Raw genomic sequence first — 14,481 nt, 5'->3', positions numbered from 1 at the left:
CCTCTTTCCGTCCTACACTCAGTACGGTGCGGTACAAACTGCTCACTACAACCAAAATGCATATACAGTAACGAAATGTGGCTGGGATCCATTGGCTGTTCTTACTCAAAGTGCGCTTTAGCAGCGAGTACTAGCTATCAAGAAACTTAAATCCGCAGTAAAAGCTATTATAAGTTTGATCTAGGGACTCCTAAAAACAGCACGCAAACCACAGTTCAATGAACAAAAAAGAATCAGAGGGCTGAGAGAGAAAAAATGAACGAAAGAAGCATACAAAAAGCAAGGCAGAACAGAAATGCAAATACAAATTACAGCGCCGGTGGCTCGTTAAAACAACACCCCTGCGTTCGGCTATGAAAGGTTGTAGTACAGTGGGGCAAGTACCACCAAACTGCGGGAGGTGATCTCATCTGCTTGCTTTGTTCAACTGCCGACTGCCATTAATGACCAAGAGAGTTAGAGAAGCTAGAACACACACTATTCAACCTTCCTCTATGCATACTCGTTTAGCAAGTTGTGGCACTGGCACCCTACCATTATGTACTTCCTGTGGCCCGTGTTAATGAAGCGCGTTCAAATCAACATGAACAAATGAAGCATATGTTCTGATATTTGAACCACCCAGTCAGGTACTCCATTTCGAGGAGTAATTTTTCTCCGCCTCAACATTAGTATCTGATAGGGCATTAGAAATGGTTTTGCGTGGCTCTTGCCTGGTCTCAGCCTGGATGGTTGGCTTCTGCCTTGAACTCAGTCTCACCCTCAAAAGCAATGAGTTGGCCATCACACCGACAGAACTAAAACCCATTAGTGCTCCAGCTATTGATGGAGTCAGGATCGTCCCTGTAACTGGAAGCAATGCTCCAGCAGCAATGGGTAGTCCGACCTGCAAAGTAATTAACTAAATGAGGTCATGCAATCAGGGGTCAGAGCAGGCCCTATAGTTCTAATCTAAGTTGATAATACACATGAAAAGAAATTTTAAAATTCAAGTCCACAAGCATGTTGGTGATGATGTATAGTTAACAGCCTATAACACACTACAGATATGGTAGGCATTGCAGAATCTATAACTACTGCGGAACTAATTTGTTCTCTTTTCTTTACTTCATAATATTTGATTTATTTCAATAAAAATTGCAAAAAAGGTGAAAACAAGAAGAAATGGTCGTTTTCTAAAAAATATATATAATCTGTCACCATGATACAAAGAGTCGAGTCAAAGAGTTATAGAAACATACAATGTTATACAGGAAAGCCCACCAAAGATTTTGTTTCACTGTCTTCAAGGTCTCTTTACTCAATTCTAAAGCATCAACGAGCTGCATTAAGGTGGGAAACAATCAGAATGGGGTTTCGAGGTAAAAATACGAATGATACTGGTAGGGGACCAGGCACAAAGGGAATTGAATGTAAAGAATATTGCACTATTTTGGTCACTTGGTTTGCTATGGAAAATTCCAAACTGTAGTGAATGAATTACCTGGGATAACCTGTTGCCCATAAGTACAACTGAAGATACATCACTAGCTGCCCCAACACCTCCACCCATTGCAATTCCAACATCAGCTGAAGCTAGTGCTGCAGCATCATTAATGCCGTCACCAACCATGGCGACTAACCTGTGTGCTTTCTGAAGTTCTGATATGAACTTCTTTTTCTCGTGTGGTTTAACTTCAGCAAGAACCTAACACATTTTTCCACATTACACAGACAAGCAAACGATAGAAATAGTAATTAGAAAATCATGCTAACAAAAACGATCCAAATGAAGGAGACAACAAAGTTTTTTAACACGGTGCCTTTTGTGGTGCAATTGGTTCCAACCAGATTTCCAGGCAGATAACTTGTGTATCTATTTATGAACCTGCTTCCAACTATTTTCATTTTCGTAAACTCATGAACTATTCTAAATTGTACTCTTCTTTTATAATCATATGAAGTAGGGATGTGTGCCCATCACAAAGAGGAAAACATTTTCAAGCGGATGGCAATGAGAACAGGATGTGTGACCATCACAAAGAGGAAAACATTTTCAAGCGGATGGAAATGAGAACAGAGAATAACATTTAAGTGGTTTTACATATTTGTCGTTTTGCAAGTTACATCCTTTGTTCTACTCGTTCCTACCCAAAATGTAAGGTGCGGTTTGACCCAGTGCATCTTCAAGGGTACACTTTGACCATTAATAACCCACAAATTATATTATTCATGACCGTGAAATTGACATAATAAGAAAATACTTCAATATGAACCCAATTGTACTACATCTACAAATTCTTAGGCTAATTCCTGGTTTGAAAATTAAGAAGTTTTGTATCTTGGAATGCATGCACGCCTTATGAAAAACGAAAGGAGGGAGTGCATGACATGATAATTTGATGACAAATGCATTCATATATTTCAGATACTTCAAAATAATAAGTTCTGGTTACTTTAATGCCATCGTGTAATATGTTCTTCTGGTTACTTTAATGCCATATACTGCAGAACATTATGCCACTCTACTACAGTAATCTGGGAAAGATTATCATTCACAAGAACAAAACACATCAACAAAATTTAACTGATATTACCTTGTCTGCCTGGATACCAACAACTGAAGCCACGTTCATAGCAGCACTTTCCTTGTCCCCAGATAACATATAAACACTAATTCCTTGCTCGGATAGGGTCTTGATAACTTGACGAGAATCTTCTCTGAGCTTATCCTCAAAACAAATTAGACCAGCTAGAGCACCATCCACTGCTACATATGCAACAGACTGGCCAAAATGCTCTGCTTCTGAGAAGGGGTTGTGAACAACACCATGCCTGAAACATTGCAACTTTAACTAGGGAACAAACTTCCATTGACGCAACATACAATTTACATCGCTGACATAAGGTATAATGGGAAGAAAAGACAGTTAAAAGTGTCCACATTGTTAGTGAATTTAGCATAGGGCATAGCTGTAGAATAAGATGCTCATTTGTACCTTCTAATCCAATCCAATGTTCCAACAGCAACCTGTTTCTCACCAATGGTAGCCGCAGCACCAGATCCTGGTTCTTCCATGAAGGATCCATCATTTGCCTGTGACAAAATACACAAGTAAAGGGCAAACAATCAGAAAGATCAAGTTTAACACAAGTGAATAAACAGTATGGTAAGATAGAAACATGGAATACCCATTCCATCATAGAAGCATGAAATAAAGATAACAATGTGTCAAGAAAATATGGCAGAAAACTGGAGCAAGCATGGGAAACAACTTATTGTTGACTATGAGATAGCAGTTCAGCAGATATGGTCAAAACTCAAGTGAAAAGAACATTTATCCTGAAACAGCTTTATATGACTTGTACAAAACCCAGTTAGTTCATACTAAGGTCATTCTAAGCTCACATTAATTGTGCATTTCTGCTATGACTACCTTCATACTGATGCAGTTGGCAGCCCCTGCAGCTTCCATGATGGCTTTTCCAAGCGGGTGATTAGTATTTGATTCTACTCCAGCAGCAAAACTCAGAATCTCAGATTCTGTCCATTGGTTGTCCCCAAAATCCCTGATGATGAATGTGGTTTGTCAACAGGAAGATCTCAGAAATAATCTTCATTTTCTATCTATTAACACAAATTTTACCCAGCATAATACATGAAAAATACAGAACTTATCCATGGAAATACATTGAAAATTGCATGATGCTGCATCCTATTCACAGGCAAGTTTTCCAGAAAGGTATTCAATCAAATGTAAAGTCCAAAGTAGGTATATCAGAATATAGACCTAGTGTAATTAAGTACAAAATATAAATCCAAGGGAGTACATAAGAGACACTCAACTTTGTATTTGCATCTCCCCTGTCTCTGGAAGCTATTACTTTAGTTACCACAGGTCTACCAATTGTTAAAGTTCCAGTCTTGTCAAACACAACGGCATCAACATCAGAAAACTTCTCCAAAACATCCCCACCACGTAAAAGAAGTCCTCTTGTTGCACCTAATGAAGTACCAACCTGGAAAAATGGTACCTGAATAAATATTGATGTCATACATATTAAAAAAAAGTGCCATATCCTTTGTTTCATACCAGTACAGCAGTGGGTGTGGCAAGCCCAAGAGCACAAGGGCAAGCAATTACCTGCAAATGAAGATCAATATTAAGAGGTATAGTCCATTTACAAAATAGACACCAAAATATGAGTAACATGGAGTGGCATTTCTTTCTCTATAGAAAGAACAGGGCACACGGCAATCCAACATAAACAAATATCGAAACTCAGCATAAAAAATTGCTTGGGATTTTGCATAAAATTGTGTGGCTCCTGAAAGCATCAACATGCAACTAAAGTCTTCTTTAACACACATGAATGTCAAAGCATGTTCCATCAAGTCATACCCTTATCTTTTTAGAAGAAACACACTTGAGTTTTGAATCCTAAAAGGAGTCACGTAATCCATCCCTTCATTTCATACAAACCATCTCCTTTATGAAAGTAATCATTTTCAAATGAAGAATTTGCACTTTTTCATACACTAGCCATCTAGTTTTAGCAACTTGAAATTCCATTCATTTAAAGTAAAATATCCAAGCAAGGGTGTTAAAACCTATGTTTGTTGTATTATACCAGAACACTGCACGAAAGTTGCAATGCCAAAGACATTGCGCCTCCATGTTGGATAGCAGCAGGTACAAGTTGTGAACCAAAAATACTCCAGAACATATAAGTAGCAGCGGAAAGTGCCATGACTCCATATGTAAAGTTCCCTGCAACCTGCCGTGTAACCAAAAAACTGACATTAGATCATAGAGTAAAAGTATTACTAATTCAGGTCACAATAGTGATGTGGATAGGCTCTCTAAGACTATCACTAAACCCATCCACAGAAAAACACCACCAATAGCAGCCATAATCCAGCAGTGACGCCCAGAATACAGCACAATCACCAACATGAGATAGGAAGAACCAAAATTTCTACTGATCAGAAACTTAACAGGCAATGGAATGCACTGAGTATCTTAAAAGGGACTACTGCTTTACAAGCTCAGGCTTAGAACTAACCATTTTAAATATTAATCATACTTAAGGGTAAAAAACAACCAATCACACATATTCTGCCAGTACTTAATCCATAAAATGGTCTATAGAACTCATGGACTAACGTTAGGCATGATATTAACACTATCTTTACCATTTACGTAAATGTACGAGTGTGACCCCACAGAGATGGTTGATCTGGTCAGCAGGATAAAAGTGAGCTTTGAACATCATACGTCTAAACTACTAGTTTTCACAACAGTAGAAATCAGTTCACATGTGCAAATATGTATATACCTTGTCAGCCAATCGTTGAACAGGGGCTGCCCTTGTCTGGGCTTCTTCAACTAAATGAATTATGTCAGACATGACAGTCTCACCACCAGGTCTTCTAACTTCAACAGTGAGTTTACCATTCAAGTTTATACTTCCTGCTGATACTTCTGTCTAAGAAAGGAGTAGAATCATCATCATTTAGCACAATATGAAGATGCTAATACTGAGATAACACTTGAATTCAGCAAGCCAGATAACCAAAGAAAAGAAGGAATTTAGAGATACATACCCCTGCTGTCTTTGTTACAGGCATAGGTTCACCTGTCAAACTTGATTCATCAACTGTACTCCTTCCAGATTTGACAACACCATCAGCTGGGATGCGATCCTATATGATGAATAAGCAAAGGATCATATTGACATGATCAGTGCGAGAATCATACCATTCATAATAAATTCCACCGTAAGGACGAATCTCGATGTGAATATGTAACTTTTTTTTCTCGAATACGCAGGAGAGTTGCGTATCTTTGTATTAAGGAGAAGAAATACTAAAAACCATATTCCAATATCACCAATGTCTACGTACGTTGTACTCACCCCAGGCAGCACTACAACATAGTCCCCAACAGCAAGAGTATCACATGGGACTTCAACCAATGATGATTTCTCAGCATCGTTATCCACCATTAGGCGTGCTTTAGAGGGCAGAATATTAAGCAGTCCAGTCATATCACTGGTAGCTTTAAGCTTTGCCCTCTGCTCAAGATTCTTCCCTAGAAGAACAAAAGCTATCAACATAACCGGTTCCTCAAAAAATGTCTTCCACCCCTGCAGGAAAAATCAAATGATATAAACAAACTATTGGCACATTAAGACCATATGCGATGGAAACTAAGGAAGCAAATTATACAGAGCTGGAGTGTAACTAAAGGAACTTGCATTGTGAAATTGCTCAACAATGTTTGCAAAGCAGGAATGAGGTTACAAGATCACAAACTTCCCAACACTTTTGCTTGGATTTATTTGGATATCTTGAGGCATGCAACAGATCAATAATAGAAGTCTTTCTGGAAAAAAAAAGAGTAGGGCCTACCAGCTTTGGGATGAAGGCTGCAATTGAGCTGACGGCAAAGGACGACAAAGCACCTAAACCAACCAGTGTATTCATATTCGGAGACCCCTTGAATAGACTCTTTAGGCCATCAAGTATTAGTCTTCGACCAGGACCGACAAATGTAAATATTGACAGAGACAAATGAAATCCAGTGGAATGAATGAGGTGCATCAATGGCACATTAACTCCAAAGAGGTGGGACATGTGTCCCAGAAGGCAAACAGCACATAATGCCCATGATACAGCAAGTTCTCTACCTAGAAGAAAGATCAGCACATGTCAGTTATGAAATTGAAACTATTCTTTTAATAAAACAAGCATCATGGAGTGGGACAAGCTTGCAAATTGATGGTAACTTTGTCATAAAAAAAGGTTTACCACTTTGTTTCAGTTGTTCAAGTTTTTCGTGCATCTTTCTTTCAAAAACTGCCTGTGAACTGACCTTTGAAGAATCTGCAGGTAAAATAGACATTGCATGAGACTAAATATACTGGCAATAAATTTGGGGAAGGTTTCATATTTAACTAAGGGCTTGTTTGGTTAATCCCCTCTCCAAGAGGATTGAGGGGGATTGGAGGGGATTGAAGGGGATTTTGACTTGTAGGGGATTTAATCCCTCCCACCCAATCCCCTCCAATCCTCTCCAATCCCCTTCAACCGAACAAGCCCTAAAGGGGAAAGCTGATGTAGAGATATGTAGCATGTCATCTGTGCTAAAGTGTACACTGTACAATGTGAACAAAGAATTTGCATTCATGTATCTTAAGACAGGATTGCCTGACAAGCAACAGGAATCTTAAAGTACCATTATCTTTTCATTCAATGTCCAGAAGAGCATCAAAATTCTTGAGAGATTTAACTTATGGTCATTTGACCAAGTCAACATTTTCTAGTGAAGAGAAAAGGTATTGTATTAGCTTATTCCAACAACGTTATCCCATTATTCAAACTGATACATCACTCCAGATTAAAAAGTATTATTTTGCGCATTGACAGTACTTGACCCATTATAGCAGCATTTACCTCGAAGATTGGATTTATAACCACATGTCGTCAACTGACTGGCAAGCTTCTCACCCAACTGCTCCTTCCAATTCTGAACATCCTGATCTTCCGGCACTGCCCAGACGACTGCCATCTCTGTGGCAAGGTTAACAGTTGCTGACCGCACCTGGGGCTGAAAAAAGTCCAAGCACATACAGACTTGTAAACAAAACTAGAGAGCTAATAAGCACTTGACAAAAGCTCTATATTTGATCCATGCAGATCTGACTTAGCTAACCTCACTCTCCAGAATGCGTTTAACACTTGCTGCACATCCACCACATGACATTCCCTGCAATAAAACTAATCAAGTGGCTGATATAACTACATATTACAAGGTGGTCAGAAATAGAAGCGTGTAATGACAATATGGACCAAAATGACAGTTTATCATTTTTTCTATTAATTCATAACAAACATTAGCATGGTATTATTTATTATTATGATCCAATTGAGATGCAGAAGTACTACCTAGGTGCAAAATTTTACTTGAAGAGTTGAAAACCAATAATGGAGCGGTATTCATGTTTAAGAAATGGTATACTTGCCAATCAATCAAAAAGAACTCTATCAGGTTCCCTCCCTAGTAAAAAACAGTTTGAAACTGGGTAGTTACATGTTTAGTTGGTTTTTTTTGTGACCAAGAGCCTCTTCATTCATTATCAGAGTTACAATCTGAGTACAGAACCTGTCTTAAGAAAACAGGGCATTGGGATAGCCAGACATTATAACTCCTAGATGACGAGGCCTCCTTAGCACAAACATGAGCAGCTGGGTTTGCCGAACGCCTTACAAAAACAATGGAAAAGGAAAGTTTGGTTGGATATTCTTGCAATTGCCTCAGACACAATGCTGTTAGATGGGTTGTCGACACAAGAGATTATTCAGTGGGCTCTACCAGCGGTGCTTCAGTTGTTGATTTATAATTGAATACACAAGAAAATTGCATGAACAATTCATGATGTTTGTTTTAATTCTATGAGAATGTGTGTCAGTCCGGAGTTTAAATATAAAAAAACAGTTACAAGCAAATCGCAGTGCCAATCCGTGTGCGCTCATTACAAGGTGTTGGACCAACCAAGTAGTAGTACTCCATACATATGTTTTTTATTACTTTTTTAGAGCAACGATGAATAGTGTATAGTCGTAGGTGTAGCCATACCCCAACGTCAAGGACGATGACATCGGCTCCCTTCCCTGCCGCTTCCTCCGTCACACCCGCCCCCTGGGAAGCTCGCGGGCGCTTCCACCCGTCGCCACCACCGCCACCGCCCCCACCATCACCGTTCCCCGCACCGCCCCCACCGCGCGGAGGACCACCCGACGCGAGCGGCGAGGCGGCCGAGACGCTCGCGAACCACCGCCGGGGCGCCGCCGCCGCTGCGGCGCGCGGTCCCGGGCCGCGGAGCGCGAGCCGCGCGAGGGAGAGGAGGAGGAGGTCGCCCGATACGGCGAGGCCCCGCGGCGCGGACGAGGACGCGGTGGCGGCAACGGGGAAACGGCGACGGAGCGGTGCGGCCGCGGGGAGGCGGCCGCCGGCGGCGCCGCGGCGGAGGAGGAAGGGCTTGGAGCGGGAGGAGACGGCCTTGGAGAGCGCGAGGAGGGGCGTGGCCGGGTCCATCCCCCGGAAGCTTCTGGAAGGGCCTAGCTCGCGGCGGCGGCAGCGGCAGTAGCGTGTAGCGGCCGGAGCATTGCTGTTGCTCGCGGCGGGGATGGGTTGGAGTTGCGTCCTGTCGAGTGCGGGAGGGAGATTGCCAGATTGGGACGGGAGGCGGCGCGGCGGCAAGGCGTGGTGCCGTGGTGGTGGGGGTGGATGGGGTTTTTGGCTGGAGACCTGGGGTGCGCGGCGCGTGCAACACGAGCATCCGTACCAGCCGGTGGGCGCGCGCGCTCGTGTCTCGTCGCTGACGGCCTGACCTGACACTGCGGTGCCGACTGCCAGCGGCCAGTCAGCCATAGTGCCACATGCAGCTATCAGCTTGTCACAGTAACGCACGTTAAATGCAGAGTCCATTAATAACCGGTTTGCATATCTGCTCATGTTGATGAAAAAGATTTACATAGATGTAGTATACTACGTGAACAAGATTTGTTATAGGGATTTGCAAACCTAAGGTGAGATAATCTAAGTTGTAACGTAAACGTAGGCATGCCACCAACTAATCAGTGTCGTTTTTTTTCTAAAAAACATCAGTGTCATCTTTCCCTAATGTGATTTTACCTTTATTTGGACGCAACTCACGGACTTCAGAAGAGCCAACAATACTGCAATATGTACATAAATAACCATTTCATGCAAAAGTTAGCTAGATATCATAAAGGATACATGTAGATTAGGAAAATGCCTCACAATTTTGCGATGGAAGATTTGAAATTTGAGTTAGAACAAAAATAAAATATTTTGTATTTAGTGACGTAAATAGTATGTATAACAAGTTTTGAAAATTGAATGTGCTAATTTTATCCATGTGTATTGGAAACTCTTAACTGCAATTTACGGCTGCTCGAAACTCTTAACTAGGCTTATTTAAAATTTCTTTATTTGTACTTTGTTAGAAAGATGCAACTATTGGTGGAAGGAAGACCATTCATGAATTTGGAAATTTGTATGCCCACCATTTTCCTCCTCACAAATTCAATAAGAAGCCGTTTGGATCATTCTATTTTGGAGAAATTGAAATCTACTTATTGGTTTAGAATTTGATATCTCACTATTTTCCAACCACATTCCAAAGTTTAGACATAAGTCTATCCTAAATTCATAAAATATGAGATAGAAATTAATTCTATACACCATTAAACTATGTCTTTATTCCTAACTTATAGAATGCTCTTTAGATCTTGCAGAAATATAACGTATAAGTATCTCCCTCGTATAGCTAATAATAATAATAATAGTAAATATATTCCGTATATAATTATATTAGCTTAATAAATTTATATTTATTAGAATAGAATTTAATTCTTCGGTTCAAACGGGACCTACGAAAAAACGAAGACGAGAAGCACTATATAACTTTCTCTCTATAAAAAACGTGCTGAGGTACAATCACAGAAAAGAGAAGCGCTAGATAAGCGGCCGTTCTTGAACCAATCGCGCCTACTCCAGTCCATCCATCCGATGCCTCCGACTACGATGGGTTCCACCTCCCTCTTCCTCCCCACCGCCGGCGCCGGCGCCGCCGCTGCGGCCACCGCTCGCCGCCATCCCTTCTTCAGCCACCGATCCCACTCCCACGTACCCACCACGCGCCTCCGCCGCGAGCCCCGGTTCGTCGCTGTTTCCGCTGCGGCCTCACCGGCCTCGCCCGCGTCGTCGCTCGACGCGCTCATCTTCGACTGCGACGGCGTCATACTGGAGTCGGAGAACCTCCACCGGCAGGCCTACAACGACGCGTTCGCGCACTTCGGGGTGCGCTGCCCGCCGGCCTCCGCCGACCCGCTGTACTGGGACGAGGCCTTCTACGATGAGCTACAGAACCGCATCGGCGGCGGGAAGCCCAAGATGCGGTGGTACGTGCGGAAGTTTGATTGTTTCATTACGGAATTGCTTGAGCCCCTAGCCAATTGCTTGTGATGATCTTGCGCCATGTGCTCGCTTGATGCTTTGCGTAACGAATGCACTGGAATTCTGGAAATGTCCTGCTTATTATGTGTTAGATAAATGCCAAATCACGCTTTCCGTTTGTACAAGCTTGGTCATCATCTTGTTATTACTTTTGTTACCTGACGCACTTTGGCATGTCCGGATGAGTGCACCTGGGCGTTCCTGCACAGGTTCAGGGGGTAGAATGCAGCTGTTCATCAGATTGTGCGCGCATGCCAATGTGAATATTGATATATGTTGGGATAAGTTGATTGCTGCATGTTAGCTCGTGAAGGGAATACTTTCGTACAGATGATGTCTCAGTACGTGGATCTTTGTGTGAACGTCGTTTTTGAATTGGTTAAGACTTGGAATCATGATTCATGACAGGTACTTTGGGGAAAATGGGTGGCCTTCTTCAAAGATCTTTGAGACACCACCTTCGACTGACTCTGATAAGGAGAAGTTGGTAGACATAATTCAGGTCTGCCTTTCATTCTTGGTTTTACAACATAATGAGTAGTACGTTTTTTCGGGTAGCACGAAAGGATCGCAAATGCTTTGAGCCATTCATTAGTTTAATGTTAGCTTGAAAGGTCGTGTGTTCTCTAGAGATAATTCATTTATCAATCTATCATTTAATTATTGTTTGTCCTAGTTCTGCATGTTGGATAAGCTAATGATCTATGATACCAAGTAAAAACACATTGAAGCACACGTATAGCAGATTAACATGTTACATGGACTGAAATGTATATATGATAAAAAACAAGAGCCATTTACACGGACTATTTGACTAATGCAACCACCTTAACATAAATGATAAGTCTCATATTAGGATTATTACTGGCTTACTGCACATCATATATTCAAAAACTGCAACCTGATGCACCTCCTTTGTGAACTTTCCTTGCATAGTCTCTAATGGAAAAGATGTGCAAGTCTTTTGTGCGTTCATGAAAAAAGGCTATTGCAGCTTATACTATTTTACCTTCTGATCTGAAGAATTTTAGAGCTGTAACCACTTAATTTGCAGGTCTGGAAAACAGAGAGATACAAAGAAATAATAAACTCTGGAACTGTAAGTTCAAGACCTTCATTAGTTCCTGAACTTTACTCACAATTAAAATTAATACACATAATAAGTCGTCTCCTTATTATCTGATGTTGATTTGAAGCACTCTATTTTAGGTGGAGCCCAGACCTGGTGTTTTGCGGCTCATGGATGAAGTAAAGGGTGCGGTAATATACCCTTTTGGAATATCTTTCTTTTCTTTCGACACCAACGTCTTCTATTTTTCCCATACTAGTGTTTTCTTCACAAATTTAATGTTTTGTCGCATTACCTCAATGAGTTCTCAATGAATATATCTATTCGATACTTTAAGTGTGCGAACTAGCTTTCATGCTCTGAGGTGATTTTTATACAATGGTGTAGGGTATCAAGCTTGCCGTTTGCTCTGCAGCAACTAAAAGTTCAGTGATAATGTGCCTTGAAAACCTTATTGGACTTGTAAGTTAAATGACTTATGTTGATTCCATATGTATAACTTTAAAGCTTCCATTGTATTTGGCTGAGCTCATGTCTCTCTTTTGCTCCTGTATCTATAGGAGCGATTTAACGGCCTAGATTGCTTCCTCGCTGGTATAGTTCTGGTTGTTTTTCTTTCAGTATTTTGTCTTTTGTAACTTTAGTCTTTGAAGTTCACTGGCAAGCAACCAATATTTACAAAAGTAAAGAAGAATATATAGGGATTGCATTTGTAGCACTTATAAAATGAACAATGTGATGCCTTTATAAATAATATAAAACTATAGTGAGTTGTCATCAGTTTACCAAGTCGTATAAACAATAGACTGTTCAGGATATTTTGGATCATATTTCCCAAATGCAAAATATTAGATGACTCCTTTGTCAAACAAAGTTGCAGTTATTTGGATCTTTCAGTCGCTAAGGTTCTGGATGTGAGTGATATAAGAATCCCATAAATTTCACAATTCCCAATTGCTTCATACTGCAGGCGATGATGTTAAACTAAAGAAGCCTGATCCAACAATATACATTACAGCAGCAGAGGTAGTGAATACTGTACTATCAGATCTTATCTATTTCTCCTTATGATTTTTCCGGAGTTGGTCATGTTAAGGACCTCCTTTGTTGTTCCCAGAAATTAGGCGTAGAAAGCAAGAACTGCCTTGTGGTGGAGGATAGTGTTATTGGATTACAAGTAAGTCTTCCAAATACATATTCTATTAATCAAACTAATCCTTTTGATTATGAGAGATGTTTATCTTTTAATAGGCGGCAAAAGGAGCAGGGATGTCATGTATAATAACATATACTGCGTCAACTGCTAGCCAAGTAAGATTGATCTCTAGTGCTAGTTCTTGTTCGCTACAGAATGGCATCCTGATTTGCTAACTTTTCCATAGGATTTCACGGATGCAATTGCTACCTATCCTGACCTGAGTAACGTGAGGTAGGTTGTGGTCAATATGTTATTTGTCCATTGAGATTCTTTCCATGTAAGATGAACTATAGCTGTTATATCATTGCAGGCTTGAGGACCTCAAGCTGTTACTCCAGAAAACTCTTGTTACAGGATAGTAAAAGGTTTTGTTTTCCTCAAGAAATACATTGACAATTTTTTTTCATGCACGATTAGCCATGGTAAGTTTATTGCTATATCTACGATTCATTTTCATTGTTTTAGATTCCTATCTGGTATCGCCTCTGTCTACAATATATTTGTAATATTTTAGTGTGGGTTAATTTTATAGCCAGACATATATGCAAAATTCTCTCTTGTATATCATACATTCTGGAGTACTCTTTGCATATTATTTTTTTTACCTGAAATACACCTCCATGAGGTGGAAAAGGTCGATAGAAGTTAAGTTCCAAAAAATGTGTTATTAATTTTAGAAAAGACTGTTATGCAAGCCATATGCTTTCAATGCCTTTTTTATACTAATTGTCATGCAGGAGTTTACGTAAAGCTTTAAGTTGTAGTATTGTTTGTTTTGTTTCAGTTTCTTGTCTTTGAGATCCTCAGCGTTTTTTCACTAAATTGAAGGTCTGCATTTACATTTCACTTTTTCAGGTGTCATTCCCTGGTGGAGCAGCAGGTGAATCGAAGCAGACATCTTGTTGAACAGTTTTTTTAAATAATAATTGTTGAACAGTTGGTGTTGGATGTAGGAACCCATGATTACTCAGATATGTCTTGTGATACTTCAAACCTTGTCCACGTTTGTTGGTTGCATGCATAGGATGATTAATGCAATCAGCAACTGGTCAATTAGATAGTAACGATTGTTGAAACTTTTGTTGTCAGAGTGAAATACAATAATAAAAACATATCTTTGTATTGAAAAAGGATAAAATGTTCCTCGTACACATCAAAAAGTGATATAGAACGAACTTAATAGTTGA

The 14,481-nt window shown here is 40.4% G+C and overlaps 2 protein-coding genes across 5 annotated transcripts; one reads left to right on the top strand and one right to left on the bottom strand.

The window, feature by feature from the left end:
• Nucleotides 1–146: 146 nt before the first annotated feature.
• LOC112896308 (copper-transporting ATPase PAA1, chloroplastic) lies at nt 147–9,230 on the bottom strand. 3 transcript variants are annotated; one of them, XR_003229416.1, is made up of 18 exons: nt 8,622–9,230; nt 7,698–7,751; nt 7,439–7,592; nt 6,794–6,868; nt 6,395–6,672; nt 5,899–6,129; nt 5,588–5,686; nt 5,320–5,469; nt 4,612–4,758; nt 4,074–4,124; nt 3,827–3,999; nt 3,417–3,549; nt 2,979–3,076; nt 2,577–2,814; nt 1,484–1,687; nt 1,242–1,322; nt 535–886; nt 147–434 (listed from the first exon to the last, which is right to left on the bottom strand). XR_003229416.1 is itself a non-coding variant. In XM_025964242.1 (17 exons), the coding sequence occupies exons 2-17, from the start codon at nt 7,746–7,748 to the stop codon at nt 626–628; spliced, it is 2,424 nt and encodes an 807-aa protein (XP_025820027.1). In that variant the 5' UTR covers nt 7,749–7,762; nt 8,622–8,752; the 3' UTR covers nt 147–625. The 3 variants fall into 3 exon arrangements, 2 of the variants coding, with proteins under 2 accessions (XP_025820027.1, XP_025820026.1); XM_025964242.1 differs by having other exon boundaries at nt 147–886; nt 7,698–7,762; nt 8,622–8,752; XM_025964241.1 differs by having other exon boundaries at nt 220–886.
• Nucleotides 9,231–10,500: 1,270 nt separating this feature from the next.
• LOC112896309 (haloacid dehalogenase-like hydrolase domain-containing protein At4g39970) lies at nt 10,501–14,476 on the top strand. Of its 2 annotated transcripts, none has more exons than XR_003229417.1 (12): nt 10,501–10,972; nt 11,436–11,529; nt 12,082–12,126; nt 12,237–12,287; nt 12,484–12,558; nt 12,657–12,690; nt 13,067–13,122; nt 13,214–13,273; nt 13,348–13,407; nt 13,479–13,525; nt 13,605–13,716; nt 14,150–14,476. XR_003229417.1 is itself a non-coding variant. In XM_025964243.1 (12 exons), the coding sequence occupies exons 1-11, from the start codon at nt 10,581–10,583 to the stop codon at nt 13,651–13,653; spliced, it is 963 nt and encodes a 320-aa protein (XP_025820028.1). In that variant the 5' UTR covers nt 10,501–10,580; the 3' UTR covers nt 13,654–13,659; nt 14,150–14,476. The 2 variants fall into 2 exon arrangements, 1 of the variants encoding a protein (XP_025820028.1); XM_025964243.1 differs by having other exon boundaries at nt 13,605–13,659.
• The last annotated feature ends 5 nt before the right edge of the window (nt 14,477–14,481 follow it).

Source organism: Panicum hallii, chromosome 6 (assembly GCF_002211085.1).
Source record: "Panicum hallii strain FIL2 chromosome 6, PHallii_v3.1, whole genome shotgun sequence".
Taxonomy (NCBI): domain Eukaryota; kingdom Viridiplantae; phylum Streptophyta; class Magnoliopsida; order Poales; family Poaceae; genus Panicum; species Panicum hallii.
This window is presented reverse-complemented; position numbering and strand designations above follow the sequence as displayed.